Source organism: Pseudochaenichthys georgianus, chromosome 6 (genome assembly GCF_902827115.2).
Source record: "Pseudochaenichthys georgianus chromosome 6, fPseGeo1.2, whole genome shotgun sequence".
NCBI lineage: Eukaryota > Metazoa > Chordata > Actinopteri > Perciformes > Channichthyidae > Pseudochaenichthys > Pseudochaenichthys georgianus.
The window spans coordinates 28845479-28868032 of NC_047508.1; the positions used below are offsets into that span (position 1 = coordinate 28845479).

The 22554-nt window shown below is 40.4% G+C and overlaps 4 protein-coding genes across 8 annotated transcripts in view; 2 read left to right on the forward strand and 2 right to left on the reverse strand.

The window, feature by feature from the left end:
• The window catches only part of scaper (S-phase cyclin A-associated protein in the ER), a 65645-nt gene extending 60540 nt beyond the window's left edge, over positions 1–5105 (forward strand). For all 4 annotated transcript variants that reach the window (XM_034084462.2, XM_034084464.2, XM_071203507.1 and 1 more), the window contains 3 exons: positions 3235–3426; positions 4073–4121; positions 4367–5105. In XM_034084462.2, coding sequence (XP_033940353.1) covers positions 3235–3426; positions 4073–4121; positions 4367–4464 — 339 coding nt within the window. In that variant the 3' untranslated portion in view covers positions 4465–5105. The remainder of the gene's footprint in view (positions 1–3234; positions 3427–4072; positions 4122–4366) is intronic.
• A 1700-nt stretch (positions 5106–6805) lies between these two features.
• isl2a (ISL LIM homeobox 2a) lies at positions 6806–11021 on the reverse strand. The gene is made up of 6 exons (XM_034085921.1): positions 10964–11021; positions 10315–10504; positions 9598–9857; positions 8818–9104; positions 7813–7980; positions 6806–7274 (listed from the first exon to the last, which is right to left on the reverse strand). The coding sequence occupies exons 1-6, from the start codon at positions 11019–11021 to the stop codon at positions 7158–7160; spliced, it is 1080 nt and encodes a 359-aa protein (XP_033941812.1). The 3' UTR covers positions 6806–7157.
• A 1501-nt stretch (positions 11022–12522) lies between these two features.
• Positions 12523–20341, forward strand: etfa (electron transfer flavoprotein subunit alpha). 2 transcript variants are annotated; one of them, XM_034085082.2, is made up of 12 exons: positions 12523–12632; positions 14026–14175; positions 14407–14488; positions 14788–14870; positions 15121–15220; positions 15380–15490; positions 15733–15837; positions 15932–16000; positions 16080–16162; positions 17087–17152; positions 17598–17678; positions 19892–20341. In XM_034085082.2, the coding sequence occupies exons 1-12, from the start codon at positions 12594–12596 to the stop codon at positions 19925–19927; spliced, it is 1005 nt and encodes a 334-aa protein (XP_033940973.1). In that variant the 5' UTR covers positions 12523–12593; the 3' UTR covers positions 19928–20341. The 2 variants fall into 2 exon arrangements, with proteins under 2 accessions (XP_033940973.1, XP_033940974.1); XM_034085083.2 differs by having other exon boundaries at positions 15736–15837.
• Positions 20342–20407: 66 nt separating this feature from the next.
• The window catches only part of tmem266 (transmembrane protein 266), a 32043-nt gene continuing 29896 nt past the window's right edge, over positions 20408–22554 (reverse strand). The window contains exons 10-11 of the mRNA XM_034085081.2: positions 22120–22182; positions 20408–22029 (exon numbers count right to left, since the gene is read on the reverse strand). Of these exons, the coding sequence (XP_033940972.1) occupies positions 21392–22029; positions 22120–22182 (701 nt within the window). The 3' untranslated portion in view covers positions 20408–21391. The remainder of the gene's footprint in view (positions 22030–22119; positions 22183–22554) is intronic.

Sequence of the window (22554 nt, forward strand, 5' to 3'; positions counted from 1 at the left end):
CCTTATCTGTGGGGTCATTCCTCTTCTTCCCATTCTCTACGAGGGCGTTTCCTCTACCCTGCAGGCCCGAGCCAAGCTTTGGGCCTGTAATTCTTAACCTGATGTTGAAACGCTCCCTTCAGCAGTCCATTACAGCCAAGACAACCAAGCCCTCACTGCCTGCAGGGTAAGTGCAGCTCGTGCAGACCATAGGGAGCCAGCAGCCGGGAATGCACACTCTGTATCACCCGGCAGAGTAAACAGAGGCAGAGGAACACAGACAGACACACTCTCCGCTGACTGGCAGGAGAGGGCCTGATTGTTAGCTCGGTAGATGATTTACTCTCTGCTTCAAGGGTGAACGCAGGTCCAACTGACTTTAAGTGAAGCTGAGGACATTTTTATCCCCGCGTACCTTTCAGTGAGGAGTTTCCATTTGTCTGTAACACTGTCGTCAGGTTGGCTTCCGAGCAGAATTATCAGCAGTAAAGATCTGGGACGGAATGACAGTCTTAGCTCATAGAGATAAATAAAGAGTTATTAAGCTTTTTTGTCTAAACAGCATTTTTTTATGGGTTTTTAAAACAACTGTCTATCGCCCTAAAAGTCAAGTTGGAGTGTGTATGTCAATGTCTGCCTCGCTAGCATCCAATTGTCCCAAGGTAATTTACACAGCGTCCTGTGCACGTCTCAATCAGCCATTGTAAATGTTGTAAAGAGCCACTAAACAGTTTTGTGGTGTATGCTGTGCCGCTTGTCTTATCAGTAAGGCAGTTCCACTGGTGGTTCTGGTTTGTATTGTGGATTCAAGCTTCAGATATACGGCCCTGCTCTGACACTGGTTCCTCCTGAGGTGTTCACGCCGTCTAGACGCTGCAATGAATGGAGATTCTTCCACACATCCAAGATTGTCCCTCATCGTCTTAATTTCTGCCCCTCACCCAGCATCGGTGCAGCCGCATGCAGGCTAATTATGCTTTTTTCAGATTTATGAATTTGTGCACCGCTGGGTGATGGCTGCCTCTTCTTTTTGTTCTGCGTTCTTAAATCTGTTTTAACTTAGTTTCATCTTAGATTCTGGGTTTTTCCCCGAGAATTTGTTTGCGTTTCAGAACATTAACTTTACACACTCTTTGTTGTCATTGTGGACAGTAAGGAAGTTATGTCATAAAACTCAGCTCTGTTTGAAAATGCCAGATCTATGAACTTAAGAAAAAAACAGAGCAGCCAAAGACACTTGAGTTTTTACTGCGTTATAAGCGAGTGCCAGATGCATGGCTTCAGATGCTTGTTGTTAGTTTTATGATGTCAGCTTTTGAGCTGCAGATACTTCAGCTGAGCGGGGAGAGGTACCGCCACAACATAATCTCTAGTTGGAAACCATTCGGGCTCTGGTATTGCTCTTCACCTGGTGGAGGCGTGGAAAGTTGGCCGGGGACTCGGTTTCCCTGTGACCTCCGTGCTCTTGCTGCCACCAGGTTTTGTTTTATGTCTTTCTGCATCAGGCACTTGAAGGTGGACAATTTGTTTAGGCAGCTGAAGATGGAGCTGTGCGAAGCCGAGGATTATGAGATTGCTGGGTGATTTGTGGGTTGGATCTTCTCAGAGCCCCAGCTCTAACATCCAACACTCGCTATGGTGTTAAATTATGATACCTAAACCATAAATATTCGGGATTAAGTCCCAAGAATGAATAGATTCTTTAGCTTTTGCAGAATCATGGTTTTGGCTTTCAAATGAATTCAGCTGCATGAATTTACGATCCCCCCCCAATGCCAGTTTGTCTTTAGGCTGTGTTGCAACAGACAAGATAGATATGATGATGTAGGATTTAGTAGAAAGTAGCATAAAAATACAAAAACTATATGAACTGAAAATAAGCAGCTCTACTTTTGAAAACAACCAGAGCTTGTCTTTTTTTTCTCCTTCCGTCAGTGGATGACTTTTTCCAACTAGCCCCACATTCCTTTGTGAAAACACTTATTGAGTCTGTGAAACTGTGGGGATTTTTTTCTTCCACTCTTACGCACACAGATTCACAGAGCGGTCTACATCTTTGTAACGTATTCCAGACCGTCCTTTAATTCAAAATGTCTCTCGCCGAAACACATCAGACCAGAAATACATGTTCTCTCAGCTTAAAAAATTAACACTTTGATTTCAAGTTGACAAATTCGGTGCTCTTAACGTTTTCAAGTAGTTGTATTGCATTAAGGTTCAGACTGTTTGACCTGTCCATATGGGCCCTTTAAACACAGGATGATGGGAAATGGCACTGTTCTGTGTTCCTTTGAACGCCGCTGTAGACGGCAGCTCTGAGAAGCTTCACCTTGAACTGATAAAAGCAATGAATTATCGCTTTGTTTATCCTGCTGCTCAAACTTGGAGTGCATTATCAAAGGACAGAGTGTATTTTTAAAATCTTGTAAATCTGGTGAATTTATGTCACCGTGACTTGGGGACCTTACCTTGGCCTTCTGGTTTCCATTGGGATTGAGGCTCTAGTCCCGTGGTCTGTAACTGTGAAGTATTGCAGGCAGGATTTAGCACGCTGACCCCCGGCTCTGAGGGGTGCTCATGGTCTTCCCAGGCTCAGGGGAGATGACCAGAGCATTAGGCCGGGACCCCTCCCTTTGCAGTGGTCTCCTTTCTAATCAAATGTGTCTGGGAGTGATTTGGTTTGAATACTGGTGGCCCGGTCGGATGTGTTGGTGTGTGATTGACGGGCTGTGATGCAGAGCAGGATGTCGGCAGGGTGAAAATACCATTAATGTTATTGCTCATTTCTTAAAGTGGGGGTGGCCACACTGTTGGTGGAGGTTTGTCACCCTCATCCTCCCCCCCCCCCCTCCTCTTTATTCCCCCTGTTGCACTACGAATGCCCTCTCAACCTGAGCTTCACTCCAGTTACAAGCTTCTTCACTGATTCTGAACTTCACTGTTGCTCAGAGAGCTTCACACAAAAGTGAAGTTTTAACCGCTGATAATGACATCAGTTCACATTTCCTTGTTATGTTATAGCAGCTCTGCTACTGCTGTTGGTACAAAGGAAGAACAAAAACATCCCATCATTGTGTTTTACGGCCCATAATTGCGCGGTGGGAGGCTGTGCCCCCCAGGTCTCCTCCTAATGGCTGTTTGTGTGTTGTTTTAGTGGCAGATTTACATGTGGGAGGGACGTAGGGCGGGGATTTACAACCAGCAGTGCCCCTGATGGGCTTAGTGAGTGACTGGCCCTCTCCCTGTGTGTTCCAGGTGATAGTGCAGTCTGGACGCCAGCCCAGCGTTCTGCAGAAACTGTGTCAGCTGCCCTTCCAGTACTTCAGCCACCCACGCCTCATCCGAGTGCTCTTCCCCTCCCTCATCTCCGCCTGCTACAACAACTCCCACAACAAGGTCATCCTGCAGCAGGAGATGAGCTGTGTGCTGCTGGCAACATTCATTCAGGTAAATATGGGGACATGGGCCCATATGTGGTATATGTTTGCACATAAATAAGTCATTATTTTTCACACAGATGCACACAGATTTCATGGTTGTAATACCATGGCCAAAACAAATAAAAGATGTACTAAATATCAAAAACAACATATGTGGCTTTATCTTTTTAAATAAAATGTCCAAACACAATTAATTATTTGCATGGGCTCAATAACAGTTGCTTCTCTGGAGCACGGTGCATGTGTAACAAGCAGGATTTTACAAAGATAAATGTCTTCCTTGACAGTGGATTTACCTGCCACCGGTTCAACTCCCAGTAAACAGCTTGTCTCCTTCATCTTCCTCTGACAACACGCCCCTCACCACTCTGCAACCACCACTGTTTAGACACCGATTAACTTCCATTCAAAGGGGGACAAGCTATTGTCATTTCTTTCAAACAAAGCAATAATGCATGGGGTCTTACCCCGCTGCCCTTAGTGTTGCGTTAACCCCAAGAACATTCCTCCAAGGTTTGATCCTAAATGTCTTTATCACTCATTATACCAAAGATATTAATTTTGAATAGTAAATTATAATGACAATTTCTGAAAAGTAAACCCTGCATTATACCGTTATAGTTGGAACTAATGCTTCTTATATTCTCCCCTAGGATTGTGCTACAAATGAGAAAGATTCAGACAACAAAATAAAGCACACGGGTAAGTTATTTTGATAAATATCAAATGCATAACCAAAAATGTTATATTGTATTCATTTTATATATTTGATTATACATGCCAAACAGGCATGTAGGTTTCCCATATTCTAATATTAAGATAAACGTATTTCTTTGTACATTTCTTTGTGATTAATGTCTTTTATTTGAATGAAATCCTGATTCTTGCTAGTTTTAATAGGTTGTCTGCCCAGTATAATGAAGCTGTTCTTCTCTGTGTGTGCAAAGTTTCCCAGCAGCTGGATTACTGTGAGTTGTCCAACCGCTTTCCAAGAGATCAGTGGGACTCGGCACTGCAGTTTTTTTTCAAGAAACAGGAAGAGTGATGGAGATGCACACTGTCCTCAAGATGGATAAGCGCAGTATAAACACTTCTAAAGAAACGTGAGATGTGAAATTGGTTAGGTTTTTTTGTTTCTCACCTAAAGTCTGTACCCTAGTTATATGTTCTTCAAACTTTGTCAAACATTAAGATTGTGAAGCCTTATCCTCAGTGTGTGGCTGTGTTTTGATTTATTTGAAATCAGATTGGAGTTTATGACAAATTTGCACAAAATGTATTGTTGTTCTTTGCAGTTAGAACACATGCACATCTTTTTCATTTAATGTCTAAACGACTCGTCTGTTTTCTCTTTGTTTCTGTTGTAGATAGAAATTGATGTGTTTTCCAAGCAGTTAAACCTGAAACATTTACTTATACTGTAATTTATAATATACCAAGTGTTTTCATTAATACTGTTCATTATTGTATTTGTGTCATGTTTGAATGTGAATGGCCAGAATGTTATTTTATTGTCTTCGTACATTAATGCTGGTTCAAAGTTACTGTACCTGGCCTGCCTTTATTACAAACTTGTGTTAAGAGTTATATTTGTTATATTTCTCTGTTAGGAGGCACATGCAAATTAATATAATTTATTGACTTATTTACCTTAAACATGCAAAATAAAAATATGATGGCTATGTATTGTTCTTTGATTTTACTGTGTGAACTGTACAAAGTTTATTTGACCATTGAGTTAAATACTATTAAGACTCGGTGGTTGGTCTTGTATTTATGTATGTTATAACCCTCAATTAAATTAAAGAAGATGTCCTTATTGGGTCTATGATTTGATAGATACTTGCATACAAACAATGCTTTGTTTAATGTCAGAGAATGTGACTCTGTCATCAAAATGGTGTGAAATGTAAAAGGAGGCAGTCTTCCTCTGTACTTGCCTTGCACTGATTTATTGAAAGTAAATTGATTGGTGTATTTAAAATGAAGAGATTAGCTAAATAAGGCTTAAGAAATAAGATGGAAAATAAATCTAATTTAAAAAAAAAAAAAAAACTTGCATTGCAGTGTGAAACCGCTGAAGCATTCATTCCAGCTTGCCCAGTTCAAATTTGAAGACAGTGTTGATGTTAAATATGTGGAAGGTGTTGAAAATGAATATTCCTTACATGTTTACATTTGGTGTTTTATTTTGAAATGTATAGTGAGCATATATAATGTAATGTTTGGGGGCAGTTAGATAGCCCTGTTAGGTACGTTTCAAATTCACATTATCTTCTTAAATGTAGCTGTTTTAGAAGATATAATTATTAGCATGTCTTAAAGCCTTAACAGGATTTTGACTTTCAATGAGACTCTACTTCCTTCAACTGATAAAAGCCGATCCTCCCAAACAAATTGTTGAGGTGTAGTGTGTCAGTCCCGGCTTGACCTGCATGCTCTTTTGTCCAGCGGCTATTTGCCGGTCAGGATTCCTACTGGAATGAAAATAAACTGAAGACACGCCAGGATGCGTCCGCGGGCTGGGAGTCCCCTCTCGCGGCTGCGCGCTTTGTTTTGGGTCCATTCAGTGTATCCTGCAGCTGATGCCAGCAGCAGATAAGCGGCCCCGCTGCCTCTCCTCTGTCTAGACGTGTAACCATAAGCCCCAGGTCGGTATGATACTGTGACATTTGTCTAAATAAGAAACATTTGATCGTTGTATCACCATTACAGGAAAACCGCATTATTCATATAGATTTAAATGTTTGTTTTAACGCCATGATCTTCTATTTTATTTTGTAAGGAAGATGTTGTGATGATGCGTATTCATACCTCAGTCTGTCGCGTCTAATTCAGGGACCTATGACAGAGGGGCCAAAAGCTTAATAATATCTCGTCAGCCATCAGTTACTGATCCACTTGGCTCAGAAACTGAGCAGGCCTAAATATAAGCTGAGCTTCTTTACTGCCACCTCAGGGTTTGTGACCTGAAGCTGACAGAAGAGCATCCAAAAATGCTGAAATATAGCTTGAGTTTAAGTATTTATTTGTATACGTTTTAGCCCTTGTAAAATGTTGAATTGTAGTACAGAAGCTGGGAAGCTATTTCAACTCTAACCTCCAACTCAAACAGTGTCAAGCATTATAAGCAGCAGTTTCCATTGACCTTTAAAATGATTCATTTAGCCTATTTAAAAGAAATCTTCAGTTTTACGAAACAAATTGAATTTGCATGCAATCATCATTTGAAACTATGATTTTATTGATAAGCTCGGGCTATGTCTGTCTTCATAATAAATAATAATAATAACTTATTTTCTGTTTCATTAATTTACAAGAGACGATATTGAAACTTACAAATCATGCACATCTACACAGTTTGTATAAACACAATGTAACCTTAGGACGTCCAATACAGGTTCACGTGTTTGAATCCCGTAAAATATTCACCACGCTATGGCCAGTTCAGGTATTGGCATTATGGTAAAATGTCCCATAACTAGAAGCCCATTAAGTCCATCAACAGCCGTGTGTCCTGCCGAAGTGTCCTTGAGCAACACAATGAGCTTAAACGGTTAAATGTAAAGGGAATAGTCCTCCAATCCTCCGGTCGTCACATGAATGTATCCTGCAGCATAATCCATCCTGGTCCTTTAATTCGTTTTTCTTTGATTGAATGTCACAGAGGTCTCTGCGCGTCCCCATGCAGAGGACGCGGGTGCGCGCTCGGCGGCTCCAGCTGACCTCGAGGCCTCTTCACGTGTCCACGGGACTCGGCACCATGCTGTTTGGTGTGTCCGGTAACTGAGACGAGAGAGAGGTCACATCACTGCCCGAGGAGTTGCCCAGAGAGCCCGACTCAGAAAATGACACCTGCCAGAGGAAGCAACGGAAGTCAGGTCTAGTCAGATCAACAACGATAAACATTTTACTTTCTTTTTTTAAACAGATTGTTTTATTCTCACTTGCCACACTCATGTGCATTTGCTCATGACCAGGACTTGTATTGAAGTTGTAGCCTTGCCTATATTTTCTTTACATTTAAATATGGTTTTCTTTTTTTTCACAAAATATCAGACCGATCTATCAAAACAATATAGACTTTACCGTATCATCATATCAACTGACCTCACAGGAGTCCTACAAATTTGATAGGCTACAGCTTTTTTTATGGTTTGAAATCAAAGGCGTCAATATTACTAAATTATCCAAGCATTGTTTTTAAACGAAATGAAGGACATGCGTTTCAAAACGTCTTAATTAAAGAAACAAGTTAAACAGTATTCTTTTTTAATTCAGTTTTAAAACTCTTCTATTTATTTTTCTGAATGTGAATTTAGCAGTCCCTTTGTATGATTTTAAACAGCCTATCATTTTATTTCATCAGAATGTGTTCAATGTAATCCCATACCAGCTGTTGGAAGGCGGGCTGGTCCAGGTCGCTCTGCAGGGCGAAGTCGCTGAGGGTCTTCCAGGGGGGCTGGTAGGTCTGCACCTCCACAGGATTCCCTTGCACGCTGTTGTCGTGCCGGATCGGACTGCCTGCCACCAGGGGGGTGCCTGTCATGCCCTGCAGGTTCTGCAAGAAGAACGAAAAACACTTAGTTCGCCCCAAATATTAGCCAATGATGCAGTCTGGTGTAAAGCCACTTCGGGTTAAATATGTTCTGCTCTGCAGCCACTACAGAAATAAATAGCATCATTTTTTGTCATTTACGAATTATGAGCAAAAACAAACAAAAAATGCAGATAGGATGTAACTTCTTTGTTACAAGTATGTAGAAATGCATTCTAAAATCAGCCATTTGTATTTTACATGTTTTAAATGTTTTAATTTGCCTTTAAAATGGCATATATCTAATTCTGCAGTAGTTAATGATACAATGGATGTTGTCTCTTCCAATGTATGTAATGTACATTTATTTTCTATTTAAAAATAATTCACAATTTACCATTATTTTCTGATTTATGAAAAATAAAGGCTAAAACCTGTATATTTAAAATTAAAATTGTATATCAAATGACGTCAAAACAACAGTGTTTGTTTTACATGTTATTCTTAGAGTCATATCCTTTCTCACAATTAACAGTCTGTGTTTATGTAGGATTTTTAAATATTCAATTAAATCAAAATGTTATCTATAACAACATAACCTTTTAAAATGATTCCCTTCTTTAATTTATCCAGCAGAGGTGTGATAATAAGATTGCATATGTACATTATTCGGTTGCCTGATCATTCACAAAACTTTTATTGAGTTTCCCATGTTTTTACCCAATTAATCACGTTTAGCTGGACAATTTAACAGTATAGCCTTCAGGAAATAAAGCCTAATAAGCAGGAGTTTCCAAATACATTGGGTTGTGGAATAGCATAATAATTCAATAAAAAAAGAAAATGCATAACATTACTCACGGTTTTCTCGCTGTGGTGCTGTGATTGCAGATGCTTCATCAGGATGGTCCTCTTCTTGTCTTTGCAGCGCTTGTTCTGGAACCAGACCCGGATCACCCTGGGGCTCAGGCTGGTCATCTCCACCAGCTGCTCCTTCATCAGAGCGTCCGGTCGCGGGTTGGCGTTGTAGCAGGTCCGCAGGGTGTGGAGCTGCTTCTCGTTCAGCACCGTCCGGATCCGGGTCGTCTTCTCAGTCTTGTTGTGGCCGTGGTTCCGGTGATGAGGAGGATGCCGGACTGACACTGGTTCTGAAGGAAAATATTCGTTTGTATTAGATACTTAAAATAGTTAGAAAAATAAATACAACAAAAATATAGAAACACGAAATTAAAGAAACAAATTAGCATCTGCAATTATAGAAATATTAGCTTTTAAATGCCAAACTATTATAAGACTACACCCATACAACGTTATAGGCCTACACAAACTGTATATAGGCCTTCCATATGCAACAATACAGAGGATATAGAAAATATAATAAATATATAAATAAATGTCATCATGTATGTCAGAACCATTATAACACGTGATATGAAACATTAATGCCCAAACCAAATATTCTTTAGTGGACTTTCTTAAAAAAAAAACGTTTTCAACAAAGTTAAGCAGTAGAATAATAAAAATAATAATAGTATTGCCAATAATAATAATAATAATATTACTAATAATGCACAAGTGTAGGCCTTTCCAGGTGATTTTCGTGCACTATTTTTGATTAATAATAAACGGTGTGTTTCCTACCGGAGATGTGCAGTGGTCGGCTGTGGACGCTCCCCGGGCTCAGCGGGCTGCCTGCAGAGGCCCGCTCCACCAGCAAGCCGTGATCCGCCCGGCACAGAAGCTCATCGTCCCGCAGAGAGAACTCGTCCCCCGGCAGGAGGTGACGGCTGCACACCGAGCACCGAAAACACTCCATGTGATACACGTTATCCCGAGCTCTCATCACCAGGTCGCTGCTGCAGAAGCCCATGTTACACTTTGCACATTTGATGCCAAATAACCTGAAAAGGACCAAGGAGACTGTGTTGGTCTCATAGCCCTAAAAGTTGTTGAATTAAAGGAATCTGATTTCGATCTCTTCCCATTAACACAAGCTTAAACAGCTGTGAACTTGACAGAAATAAATAATATTAATCGGAATGCCTGCAACACAAATCTAATTCAGGTCCAGCATACACAATTTCATTAGCACACCATATTTGCAATATTATTAAAGGTTAAAAAAGGTTTAATGACATATACACAGCTACAGTGAAGTTGTGCAATACACATATTAAGTCACAGATTCCTCCAACAATGCAACATAAATATTAAAAAAATACAAAAAGATCAGGTGTTTAGGAGTTTAATCAAGCATTATAGGATAATAATATTGAATTTCCTATAAAATTTCTCCCTTTAATCCCCAACTTTCTCTTTTCTTTTCTCTTTCTGAACATTATGTAAATGCTGCATTACCTTGCATAATCTCTTTTACAGTAAGTCTTTCCGTCCCGGACGAAGCAAGTGCAGGTCTCGTCCAGGTACTGGCTGCACTCTGCACACTTGAGGCAGGCTGCATGCCACTCCAGGTCCGGGGAGACTCTCAGGATGTACTGGTCGTGTATCTGACTTCCACAGCCCACACACATTGCGATTCCCGACTTCTCTGCGGAGGGGAAGGCGTTAATGCAACACTGTGCGCACTCTTTTAATCCCCATGACATCCCTGTTAAACCCCTTTTACCCCTTCACATTAGGGGGGGAAAATGCTGCGTGTGTCACTACACATATGTGGGTATTTCCAGGAATATTACAGACTTATTATAGAAAGAGTCACAGGAGCTAAAAATATCACCAGTAACATACGGCATGTGTCACTTAAAACGCACGAACAGATACTATACGTTTCTGTAATGATTGTTATATGACAATTAGATAGATTTTTCGTTAAGACAGTCAGTTGAACACGCCTAAGGTTCAGGTATTATCCTGCAAATGACGAAATTAATCGTGCAATTAATCTTCAAAGCCAAGACACACGCCGGATGTGTCTTAAAAAGCATACTAAAAACTGACAACAGAACCCCAGGATGGCAGTAAAAGGAGGGAAAGACGAGTAACTTACTTTTTGAATGATCCCCCATATCATCCAAGAAAGAAGTATTGAGCAGGATATCCACCATACAGGAGAAATAGCCCAGTGCAAGCCGACAGATGGAGGAGAAGAGCGGCAGAGGAGACCGTCCCGTCCCTGGCTGGATGAGAAACTTGTATTCCTCCACCGAGAGGTGGGGAGAAAACAAAGATCATCGACCAGTGACGTCTGCAGACCTGGACCGCTGTTGGTCCAGGGAGAGGGTGCCATGCAAATCTCCTCCAGGACCCCTGCTCTTTTTTCATGTTGACTCTTTGGACTGGCTGGGAGAATTTTTGTTGTTGTTGTTTTTTTTGTTATCTTTTTGCAGCCCTGCCGACACATCTCTATTACTTTAAGAGCAATTTCGCTGTTTGTTGCTCACAGCATAATTTGTTATCGATTTACTGTAACATAACGTGTTAGTTATTGTTATTGTCTTATATCACGTTTTTTATAATAATATTTATTTATGGGCTCTTATTCGTGTTTTTTTTATGGATCAACGCAGTATCCTATTTTTTTATTAGGCCTACTGTTTATTTTGTGAGTTTCTTAGTTTAAAAAAAAAAATGGTCTTTATAAAAACATCATGAATTGATCCATCCCCAAATACATTGAAGAAAATGTTTTACTAGGATTTAGTTTAGGACATAAATGATATAGATTGTAATATATTTGTATTATTATTATTATTATAGTTACTTTTTTTTTGGTGGGGGGGGGGGGTTAATTGTTTAATGTAAAATCTTTTTAATCAATCTATTTGTTTTTGTTTTGTTTAACTGGCTTTAATTGATAACCAATAACCTCACCCTACTAGAGGGAGCCCTCTACTGGATGAAACTGAGATCTTGGGTCCACAGACCCGATCAATAAAAGGCACTAAGAAAAAGGTCGTTTTTTTGCCTATCGTCTACTTTATCGATAAATTAGTAAACCTTATTTGTATAATCTGATAATGATAACAATAATAAATAGCGGTCATATGGGCTGGTTTTTGTGGATTTTGGCTACTTTTTTCAGTTTCCTCTGCCTTTATCCCTAATTCACTCACGGTTTGCGTTTCAAGTCACTATTATATCTAACAAACCAGAAAACCTTTCATTTAGGTAGGCTAAAGTAAATAATTCTCTAGTAGCCTAATAATGATTGAATACAAATGTTTTAAGCCTAAGTGAAGGCCTTATTTTTACAAAATGAAAATGTAATATTGAAACGCTTGGCTCTTTGAAACCTGATGTTCTTATATGATTCTGGTTTCCTCAAGGTTGTGTCTTCCTGGTCGAATGTACTTATTGTAAGTCGCTTTGGATAAAAGCGTCAGCTAAATGCAATGTAATGTAATAATGTAATGTAATATATATTGTAAGATTTAAAAATGAAAATTATTGTAGCTCACAGTACTCTTTGGGACATGGGCTTTATTGTGTTTATATGTTTATTGGTAGCCTAATTAAAAAAAACCTGTCTTTTTAATTTACACTTTAGCAATGTTTTTTATTTTTTAGCCTGACCGGAAGTGTGTCTTAATCTCGCGACAACTCGTTGGAAACGTCAGATCACCTTTGACACAGTTTTGTTCCTGCAGCAGCACTGAGGAGCATCTGAAGGGTCCAAGATGAACAGAGCTTTCAACAGAACAAGTCTAAAACAGCTGGTAAGAGTATGACAGTTATACATTTATAACTTACACATATATTGTATTGATCTATCAACTTTAAACAGACAAAGATCTTGAAACATGCCACTCTGCTTGCTTGTTACTTTGCAGCCACAGCTAGCTTGCTAGCTAATTAACACGTTACGTAAAACATGTTTGTCTCTCAAACGGTGGTTTTATTTTATATACGTGTGTGACAGCGTTGTTTGACTTATTCTGACAACAACATTGCATAAACCTTGTAAAATCTTAAACGAGCTTTCTGTGTTGAGCTAGCGCTAGCTGGTGTTAGCATAGCTACCCTCGCAGTTATGAAACCTGTCGATAAACAGCAGTTACGAAAGGGTTCAACTGTCATTGACGCAGTATGGATCGTTGATACCAGATTGAATGCAATCTCAATGAGACATATATCAATATTGAATAGGTTTATAGAGAATTTCGTATGTGTTACTTTTTAGGTTTTTTCTTGTTGTGTACCTTCATTTGAATGACCTTCATAAAGTGAGTGTTCTGTCCTGTCCAGATGAGGCTGGTATTATCCCGTTTTACTTCGATAGTCTGCAGCTGTAGACTGGCACTACAATATATATACAACTAATCACAGGACTGGTTGATATTACAATACAAACAAATGAATACATGTGGACACAATGATTAAGCAGTACAGTACATCACTCCTGTTCTGAAGTCTTTACACTGGCTTCCAGTGTGTCAAAGAATAGATTTCAAAATACTGCTGCTGGTTTATAAAGCACTGAATGGTTTAGGCCCAAAATACATTTCTGACCTCCTGCTAAATTATGAACCATCCAGATCTCTCAGGTCTTCAGGGACTGGTCAGCTTTCTGTCCCCAGAGTCAGAACTAAACATGGAGAAGCAGCGTTCAGTTATTATGCTCCAAATATCTGGAACAATCTCCCAGAAACCTGCAGGTCCGCTGCAACTCTGACTACTTTTAAATCCAGGCTGAAGACTTTTCTTTTTGCCGCTGCTTTTAATTGAACTATTCATATCTTAACTGCACTTTAACTTTTATCCATGTATTTTTTCTTTTTATGTTTATTTTATTAGCTTTTCTTTTTAATGACTGATTTTAAATGCCATTTTCTTAATGTCTTTCGTTTTTTGTAAAGCACTTTGAATCTTGCCTTACAGAGGACATTACTTTTAATAATTAAATAATACATTATCAAAAATATTTCTATTAAGAAAAACCTGTTTTCATTTGTTAACCCTCATTCATTGTTCAACTCTAGTCTGGTCCATTTATATGAACAAGGTTGCATGTGTGTACAGTATGCGTCTTAAATAAGGCAGTATCATTTCATCTTTGGTTCAGCTAATGGGGAATACATGAAATGAAATGTTGCCCCTTTTCTCCAACAGACTGGTGTCCTCCAAAGGTTTCAAAGCACCTTGGTGGTCGCAGAGCACAACAATGACACGCTGACCCCGATTACACTAAATGCCATCACTGCTGCCAGTAAGCTGGGCGGAGAGGTAACCTGTCTGGTGGCTGGAACAAACTGTGCCCAGGTAGGCAACGCTTTGTTTATTGACTGGTTTAAGGATCAAGAAACCTTTTGTATTTGTGAAATCATTTGGACGTTCACCAAACTGCAGTAATATAGTAATGCAAAAAACATTCTGATAAATAAAGACACCGTATAGTAAATAATTTATAAAGTGCATGTTGAACATGCTTTAAGAAAAGAAGATAATATAGAACAAGGAAATATAGATACATCAGATTTTCTGTGTTTTCAGGTTGTAGAGCAATTGAGCAAAGTACAAGGTGTGCAGAAGATTCTGGTTGCCCAACATGACTCGTACAAAGGTTCCCTGCCAGGTATGTAACAAACAAGAAACTTGTTGCCTACTGTTTATTCAACCTCACAGAGCTAAATATATATTATACATTTCTGTTGTTGTTTTACGCAACAAGCTGCTTCATATTTGCACTCTGACTTATTCACAGCTAGATGATGTAGTAGTGCTTGGTTTGCTCAAGGGCATCTTGGCAGTAGTTACCAAGGGTGAGGAGACCCGTGCTCATATGTTAAAGCTGGACTGTACTGGCACCGCTGCGGTCAAAGGCACCTGATACGTGATTTAGCGTCAGCTGTCTGATTTTCTTTTCTTCCTCAGAGGAGTTAACTCCACTTATCCTGCAAACACAGAAGCAATTCAATTTCACCCACATCTGTGCTGGAGCATCTTCCTTCGGTAAGGTAAGACGAGGACAAGAACAGTACCTGCATATTTTAGTTTTGAAAAGTTTAAATCAATTTTCTTCTCTTATTGCCCAGTCAAGATGAGCTTCTGTTCTACAAAAAAAAAGAGAGCCTCTGCTTTAAATATGCTAATTTCGCAAAATATCCTCCATTCCAAAAAAACTGTCCGTTCATCTAACTTCCATTAAGTCTCCAACCAGGTTGATCAGTGCGTACTTCCCTGCTTACTCACCCTTTTGTTCTGCAGAACCTGCTCCCCAGAGTGGCTGCCAAGTTGGATGTTGCTCCAATTTCAGATATCATTGAGATCAAGTCTCCAGACACCTTTGTCAGAGCCATTTATGCTGGTAAGACCTTTCATAATGGTAAAGAACTAACACATGTTTTGTGTAACCTTGACATGCGACATGTTAGCTGGATTTGGTACAGCCTTGATATGACACAAATAAGCTCGAAAGGCTTTCATTGATTATTTGTTGGTGCTTCTACTATCTTGATTTATATAGGAAATGCTCTCTGCACTGTGAAATGCAATGAGTCGATCAAGATCTTCACCGTCAGAGGGACATCCTTTGAGGCCGCTTCAACAGAGGGAGGAAGTGCTACATCTGCAGAAGGTACCGTAACTTATAGATTCACTCGCAGACCTCTGAGACATTCATGAAAAGAAATGATTGTTATGAATGTTGAAGTATTGCTATAGGTTTCTATGAGAGGTATTTGATTGACTCATTTTGATTTAAAAATGATTAAAAAGATACAGGAACTACAAATGTTATTTTTTTTTTTCTCATTACAATATATATATTTGAATACAGCGTTCCTCATCGTCATTTCTGATACTTGTATCCCTTGACAGCAGTTACCTGTCCTGCTCCCACTGGAGTTTCTGAGTGGCTGGAGCAGTGTCTGACAAAGAACGACCGTCCAGATCTGACCAGCGCCAAAGTTGTGGTGTCAGGAGGTGGGAATCTGAAAAAGCAACGTCTCCATTTGTTTGCAAAGCCACTTTCTGTGATGGGGTTACAAAGTAGACTCATGGTGTGTTTCTTTCCCAGGACGGGGCTTGAAGAGTGGAGATAACTTCCAGCTGCTTTATGACCTTGCTGACAAGATGAATGCTGCAGGTAAAAGGGGTTTTCATTTTGTGTTATTAATTAGTTTTCAGTAAATGTAAGTTTTAATTGCATATTATTCCTATTCCAGTTGGTGCATCCAGAGCAGCAGTGGATGCTGGGTATGTTCCCAATGACATGCAGGTTGGACAGACGGGCAAGATAGTAGCGCCGGTAAGTTATTATTTCCCCGAAGTGCTTATTCAAATGTATTCCTCTTGTACAGCATGCCAAGAAAAATAATCCACAGTATATTTTTAAATAACAAAATATGAAGTCACCTTTTTAAAATCATGTTAAAAGGCAGGAAACACTTGAACTGAGGTCAGAGAGGACAGATGTGTCCTGCTTAAGTCAAATGCCTTTTTGCCTTTACACAGCACGCTTGCAATTCAGTATGAACAGGGTTGCTGCTCTGCCCTTTTTAAAAGGTTAACTTCCCATTATGCGATACAGCCGGGTTACCCTAGCTCTGATTATCCACACATTAGGCCCTGGCAAATGTACTTGATGGCACATTTAGAGCCCTAACTGATTTAGCTGCTCCATTACAGCAGAGTGCACAGGATGCCTGCTCAGAGACTCAGACCGGGCGAGACTGCACAAATTAGATTTTTCAAATGTTATGACAAGCTGGTTGAATTCGGCTAAATTGAATAAATGTCTTTTATAATCTTGTTTAATTTCTCAAAAGGATTCACATTTGTGCATATAAGATCGTCTCCTCTTCAGATTAAAGTAGAATCTATCAATAAACTAGTGTTGGAGGGTACATCTTCCGATTCGTTGTGGTTTCTGTAGTCATAAGACACTGTTGTGTTGAAACACTGATGCTCTTCTGAGGTTTCAGCTGCAACATTAAATAAGCACTGAAATATTAATATGGCAGAGATGGTTTTCCCAGTGAGTTTAGGGGAGATATGGGGACGGCTGACCCTTTGCACACCCGCCCCAGCTCTGACCCTCCGATAGATTACACGGCGTGGTCATTAACCCGTCCGTCAGCTCTGAGATGAACCTTTCCCAGAGGCCAGAGATCACACTCCATGTCTACAAGCGAGTAAAACTAGTTTGGTTGTGTTCCGTTCGTGTCCTCAGGAGCTGTACATTGCTGTCGGTATCTCTGGAGCTATTCAACACCTGGCTGGAATGAAAGATAGCAAGGTAAAGTCACTGGAGCCACATGTTCCCCAACCTCCCATTTCTTACCACTTCTTCCTATGCTTTTTCCTTTGATCTGTTTTCCCCCCCATTTATTTAACCCAAAAAGACGTTCTACCTTTGATGTAGACTTTCTGAAAACAAATGATATCAAATAGCTTAAATTCCTTGATCGATCACAGACATTCGTCAGAATTTGTAAAAGCAGATGTAGCCTTGCTACAAAGGAATTGTTATTGCATAGGGTAATTTAAAGTAAGTGTCACACAAAAATGAGTACAGCAGCAGCTGCAGCATCAAACATAAGTCTGGTTGTCATACCCTTTAATATGATGTCCAATGTTGGGCTGTTTTGATAAAAAATTGAATATATTTATTAAGTAATATTTGTTCTTATGCTTTAAGTTTGGACCATCGTGTTGTTAATCCTGTTATTCTTTTTCTTCAGACTATTGTTGCCATCAACAAGGACCCAGAGGCTCCCATTTTCCAGGTGGCTGACCTTGGTTTGGTCGCTGATCTTTTCAAGGTAAAGGAGATTGATGCTGCTGCAGTAATGTCACTAGGATCTAACATTAGGAAACAACGGTCAAAACAGCTTACGCACCTTCTGCCACGACTTACTGTGTTTTGATTGCCAAAAGTGACAGTCAGAGGGTATTACAGTTGCTTTCTCACTGATACATTTAGCAGGATGCCTTATTCAACCCCTAAACTGTTGAATTATTAAGTTCTTGAATTGATCAGAGGACAGTCTGCTTGAAGATGAAAACAACTAGCCCCTCAGAAGCTATAAAAAGTGATCGATAGTTAGTCAGAAGATGGCTTTAGTTTTGCATTCAGCTTCTACCTGCCAGACATTTCACACGCGTAGTAGCTTTCTTGTATGCAGCTGGTTCTTGAGGATAGTGAGCCAGGAGTGTTGGCATCACCAACTGGAGTCCAGTGCTGTTTGTGAAAGGCTAGCAGGTTATATTTTCACTTGTGTCCTGTTGGTCATGTTTTATTTATCCCCTCAGCAGTGCATGAGCAGCACAGGTGTCCTGACAAACTCTGTAGAAGTGATTAGTAATAATAGCTAGTGGCAGCGGAGTTGTGACCTACTGGGTGAGATCAGCTTACATGTGATCACTCGTCGGCTGATTAAAATGGATGGGCTCTTTACTTTCCCCCCAAACAGACAATTGATACTTCAGACAACTCAGACAGTGACTGATGATTCAGTTCTGAAGCTGCTCCACTCACAAGCAGAGACATTTGAATAATTGTATACTGATATTGTTCACTTTGAAAGGCTTTTTGAATGTGTCTTGCTTCAAACCACCGACTGGCATTATCAGCGTGTTCATTTACGGGCCAGGTGCCTCCGCTGCAAAGTCTTGCTCTGCATTTGTCAACCTTGCAAACACTGACATACATTTTTGAAGCCGCTAGATAAATCTCAGATGAAAGTCAGTGTGCTGCTCATTTATACCGTTGGCGTAAAGGTGCATTATGGTTTGTTTAATAAACTCATACATCTTGTATCACTGAATACGCTGGAGATGAAAATGGCAGGTGCTGGAGAACATGTATGCCCACATGTGAAGCCTGGCTATATCTCAACTGGTCTCAGCAGTTGTTAATTCAGAACAGAAGTGTATAACAATGCCTAAAATATGTCGACAGTGTTATCAAGTTTACTTTACAAGTAATTGGTTTTAAAGTACAGCGGAACAATTACACACATAGGGATGGGTATCGTTAAGGTTTTAACGGTACTACTACTTTTATCGATACTGCTTATCGGTCCGGTCTTTTAACAGAACTCTTATCGGTTCTTTTGGAAGAAAAAAAAAGGTTAACTAAACAAATTGTTAACAAAACTAACATTGCTTTTTATTTAAATTAAATACATAATATTTCACATCAAAAGAAACAACAATGTTTTAACAAATCGTATTAAATAACCTGATGACAGAATTGTGAACAGAATAGCTGAAACTTTAACAAACTAAATAACTCAGTTACCTCTAATCATTAACCCATGTTTGTATAATGGAGTTAACTCCGTGTGTTGCTGCTAGCATACATAACACCTGACGTGGAAACGTTACTCGTGGACGGGGCTACAGAGCTGCCAGAAAGACAGTGGAACCCGGTGCATTCCTCCGTCTGGATGTGGCGCACTTTTGCTAAATGTTTAGACAAATTGCTCGTGTTACCGCCCTTACATGCTAAACTCTTATTGCACTTTTGGCAACGAGCAGCGAGACGGGTAAAGTTTAACCACACCTCGGAGTGCGTTCTCTCCACCATCTCGCATGTGTGTGTGTTGCATGTAGCAGCCGTGTGTGTAAACTGCCCCGCCCCCTCGCAAGCAGGCGGGGGAGAGAGATCGAAAATACTAAAAATAGTCATGGACGCCTTTTGCAGGCTTTTTGCGTATTAGAAAGGGAGTTGGCGAAACTAAAACTGCAATATAATGTTTGTAACAATAATACATATGACATATATTTTTTAGATGTCTCCAGTACCGATAAAAAGACCGCTAACGTCGGAGCTTAACGGTACCACGGTCTTTAATAAATCGGGCTCGGTACCCATCCCTATACACACATTGTATTGGCCTTTTCAGCACTGTAGCGAGCTCCAGCAGTAAAACACTTTACAGAAAGAATCCCAGGTTTTCTCCTGCCATAATGTCAAGGTAAATGTTTGTTAAAATATTATATTTAAGCCTCTGCTCTTTGTTCTCTTCAGGCTGTCCCTGAGATGACTAAAGCTCTGGACAAGTGAGGAGGAACCGGTCAGACTTCCATCACATAGCCACTGCCTTAACAAATACCTGAAGTTGTGACTGTTTGCATTCAGAAATAACTTTCACCATCTTCCCTCTGACTGGCAACAGACACAAATTGTCAGTATAGAAATAAATGCCAGTTTTTATCGATAATACATGTGTTTAATATCAACAAATAAGCTTATTACGTACGCTGTATTAGTACAAGTGTCTGGTGCCATTGGTAGTACAAATGTTGTAATTTGTATTTAATTCTCTGGTACAGCAAAGGACATCTTTGGGAACGCTTGCCTCTCTGACGTACTGTGTAGATGACTGTAAGATGTAGCTCTTCATGCTAGCCTAGAGGATGTGTACTCAATGAGATGCTTTTGGAAAATAATGTATTAAATTGACAACTAATAACTGTTCTCATTTTGTCTTTATTGGATTCATTTTGCAATGCCCTCTCCCCACGATCAAGATAGAAAAGGCCCGTCGACAGTACAATAAACAGGGTTGGTTTTAATATTTAAGAGCCAAATCTTGAAGGTTCATGCTATAATTTTCTTGTGGCTCCACTTCAAGTCTTTCACAATGTTTGGCTGTGATAAACCCATTCTAAAATATGTATACAGCTTCCAAACATTTGAATCATAAAACACTTTCGACCTAAATGATATGAAACCTGTCCTTTGCAGGTAGCTTTATAATGCATTTGGTGCTTGTGGGACATGCTGTAGTTTGAACAACAATGTCAGTAAACACTGACCCAGTCATGGCACCTGGATAACGACTCTGAATCACTTGAATGACCCACCAGTCAAAATCTGCCACCCTCCCAGAATCTAGATACAAATGTTGACTAATATAGAAAGACAAAGATTATTTATAAGCTGAGACTTATCTCGTACCCTGCATCAGTCCCATGAAAGAGGGCTGTTCTTTGTGAGTTTGGAGACACTAGACTGACTATCAAAACAGCTGATACACTTGCACATAGATCCATGCCTCCTAGCTTACAGGAAGTGTTTCACAGTCCGTGGCTCTCCAATACATGAACCCATGTGTTCAACGCCTTCAATTCCTGCAAAGTGTATGAGAAACTAAAGATCCTCACTGGTTTCACTTCCTGCAAATCAAACCACATCAAAAGCCAGATTTCTTTTTTCTGCATGGACCAGTTGTCGGAAAATGTCGGGCTTGAGCCCTGCTGCTGGTTTCTTTTGGTAAAATATTTCATAAAACTCAAAACGTGTTTCTGTGAGTGTCAATTCCTGATAAGTGGTGCCTGATAACGACTCGCGTCCTCCAGTGTTTCATGTTTTTGTGCTGCTCTGGCAGGCTCATCCTCGCAGTCCCAACAGTACAAAGAGGATGATTGACAAACTGTTTATATGCCAGTGACTCCCAACAACACCGGAGTTAAGCTGAGCATTTTAAAATCGAGTCCTGTGGAGCTGCACACGTCAGGCGTAGTTCTATGTCTCTGACAGGCGGTGGACCGGAGTGTCTACCTTCTCCATCATCCTGTACTTCTCCTCCAGAAGATGCTCGTTGCCCTGCAGGTGGATGAGGGGCTTGGAGTGCAGCCCCACCCGGCTCTCCTGGTTCCTCTTGTTGTAGATGTTGAGCCTGTGCTCCAGCTCGGGGCTGCTTTTGGTGGAGCCTGTGGGGCTGGGCGGTTTAAGGTTGACGGGGTCCAGGCCTTTCTGGGCGAGGCAGGAGTTCTCGGTCAGAGAGGAGAGCAGCTCCTGCATCACAGCGCTGGGGGTCCCTCGCGGCTGAGGGCCCAGGGCCAGAGGGCTGCTGTAGGGTGGGGGGTAGCAGCGCTGGTCGCTGTAATCCGTGGAGGTGGAGGCCTCCCTCACCGTGGAGCTGCAGTCCGTGGTGGAGCCCAGCGTGTGGCTGCTGACGCTGTGCTGCCGGGCACTGAAGCTGCTGCGGGACACCGTGGTGGTGGAGGCTTCGCTCACAGAGCTGCCGGTGCGCTGCAGGCGGCTGGACGGCACCGCGTCCACACTCACCAGAGAGGAAGGGAGCTGGCTGTGGTTGTTCGGCAGGTGCACATCTATGGCTGCTGTCGTGATGACACGCGCTGGGTCTGGGATCCCCATGTCTGCAGAAACGGCACATAATGCAGAGGGCAGTGAAATACTGTTACATAGGATGGAACAACAACATTAAGCAGGATCTCGTTTCTGCTCACCGCTGCTTTGCTCACTGTAGTACTGGCTGATGTAGTTGTTCATGTCATCTTGACCATGGTGATCTGAAAAGAATAAAAGTAGCCACTTAATCCTTCACAGATATAATGAAAGTGTGAATTTAGAAGTTCATTGTAGGTTTATTCACAGTTTGAAATAGTTATAACCCTTCCAACTTAGTTATCTTGAAACGATTTAATAAATGGTTTATTAGTTTATTACACAATATACTGTTTTTAAAAGGTATTCATTTTATAATTATATAAAGAAAAAAATAATGGCCATTTTTGCTTGTTAAACCAAAAAATAAATGTTCAATAATTAAAATAAAAGACATGACCTATTAATAATAATCAACAAATTGTTTAAGTGTTAATGAAATGCATTTGTCGTGGATGAGGTCCACAGATCCTAAATCAGACCAAGTGTTTAGATAA

Bases quoted from the DNA above. Each gene is read 5' to 3' on its own strand.
- etfa (XM_034085082.2), top strand. From the start codon at position 12,594: ATGAACAGAGCTTTCAACAGAACAAGTCTAAAACAGCTG. The intron at 14,871-15,120 runs GTAAGACGAGGA...TTTGTTCTGCAG, and splicing joins GAGCATCTTCCTTCGGTAAG to AACCTGCTCCCCAGAGTGGC. The intron at 15,491-15,732 runs GTACCGTAACTT...ATCCCTTGACAG, and splicing joins AAGTGCTACATCTGCAGAAG to CAGTTACCTGTCCTGCTCCC.
- isl2a (XM_034085921.1), bottom strand. From the start codon at position 11,021: ATGGTGGATATCCTGCTCAATACTTCTTTCTTGGATGATATGGGGGAT. The intron at 10,505-10,963 runs GTAAGTTACTCG...TCCCCTCCGCAG, and splicing joins TATGGGGGATCATTCAAAAA to AGAAGTCGGGAATCGCAATG. The intron at 9,858-10,314 runs GTAATGCAGCAT...GGTCCTTTTCAG, and splicing joins TGTAAAAGAGATTATGCAAG to GTTATTTGGCATCAAATGTG.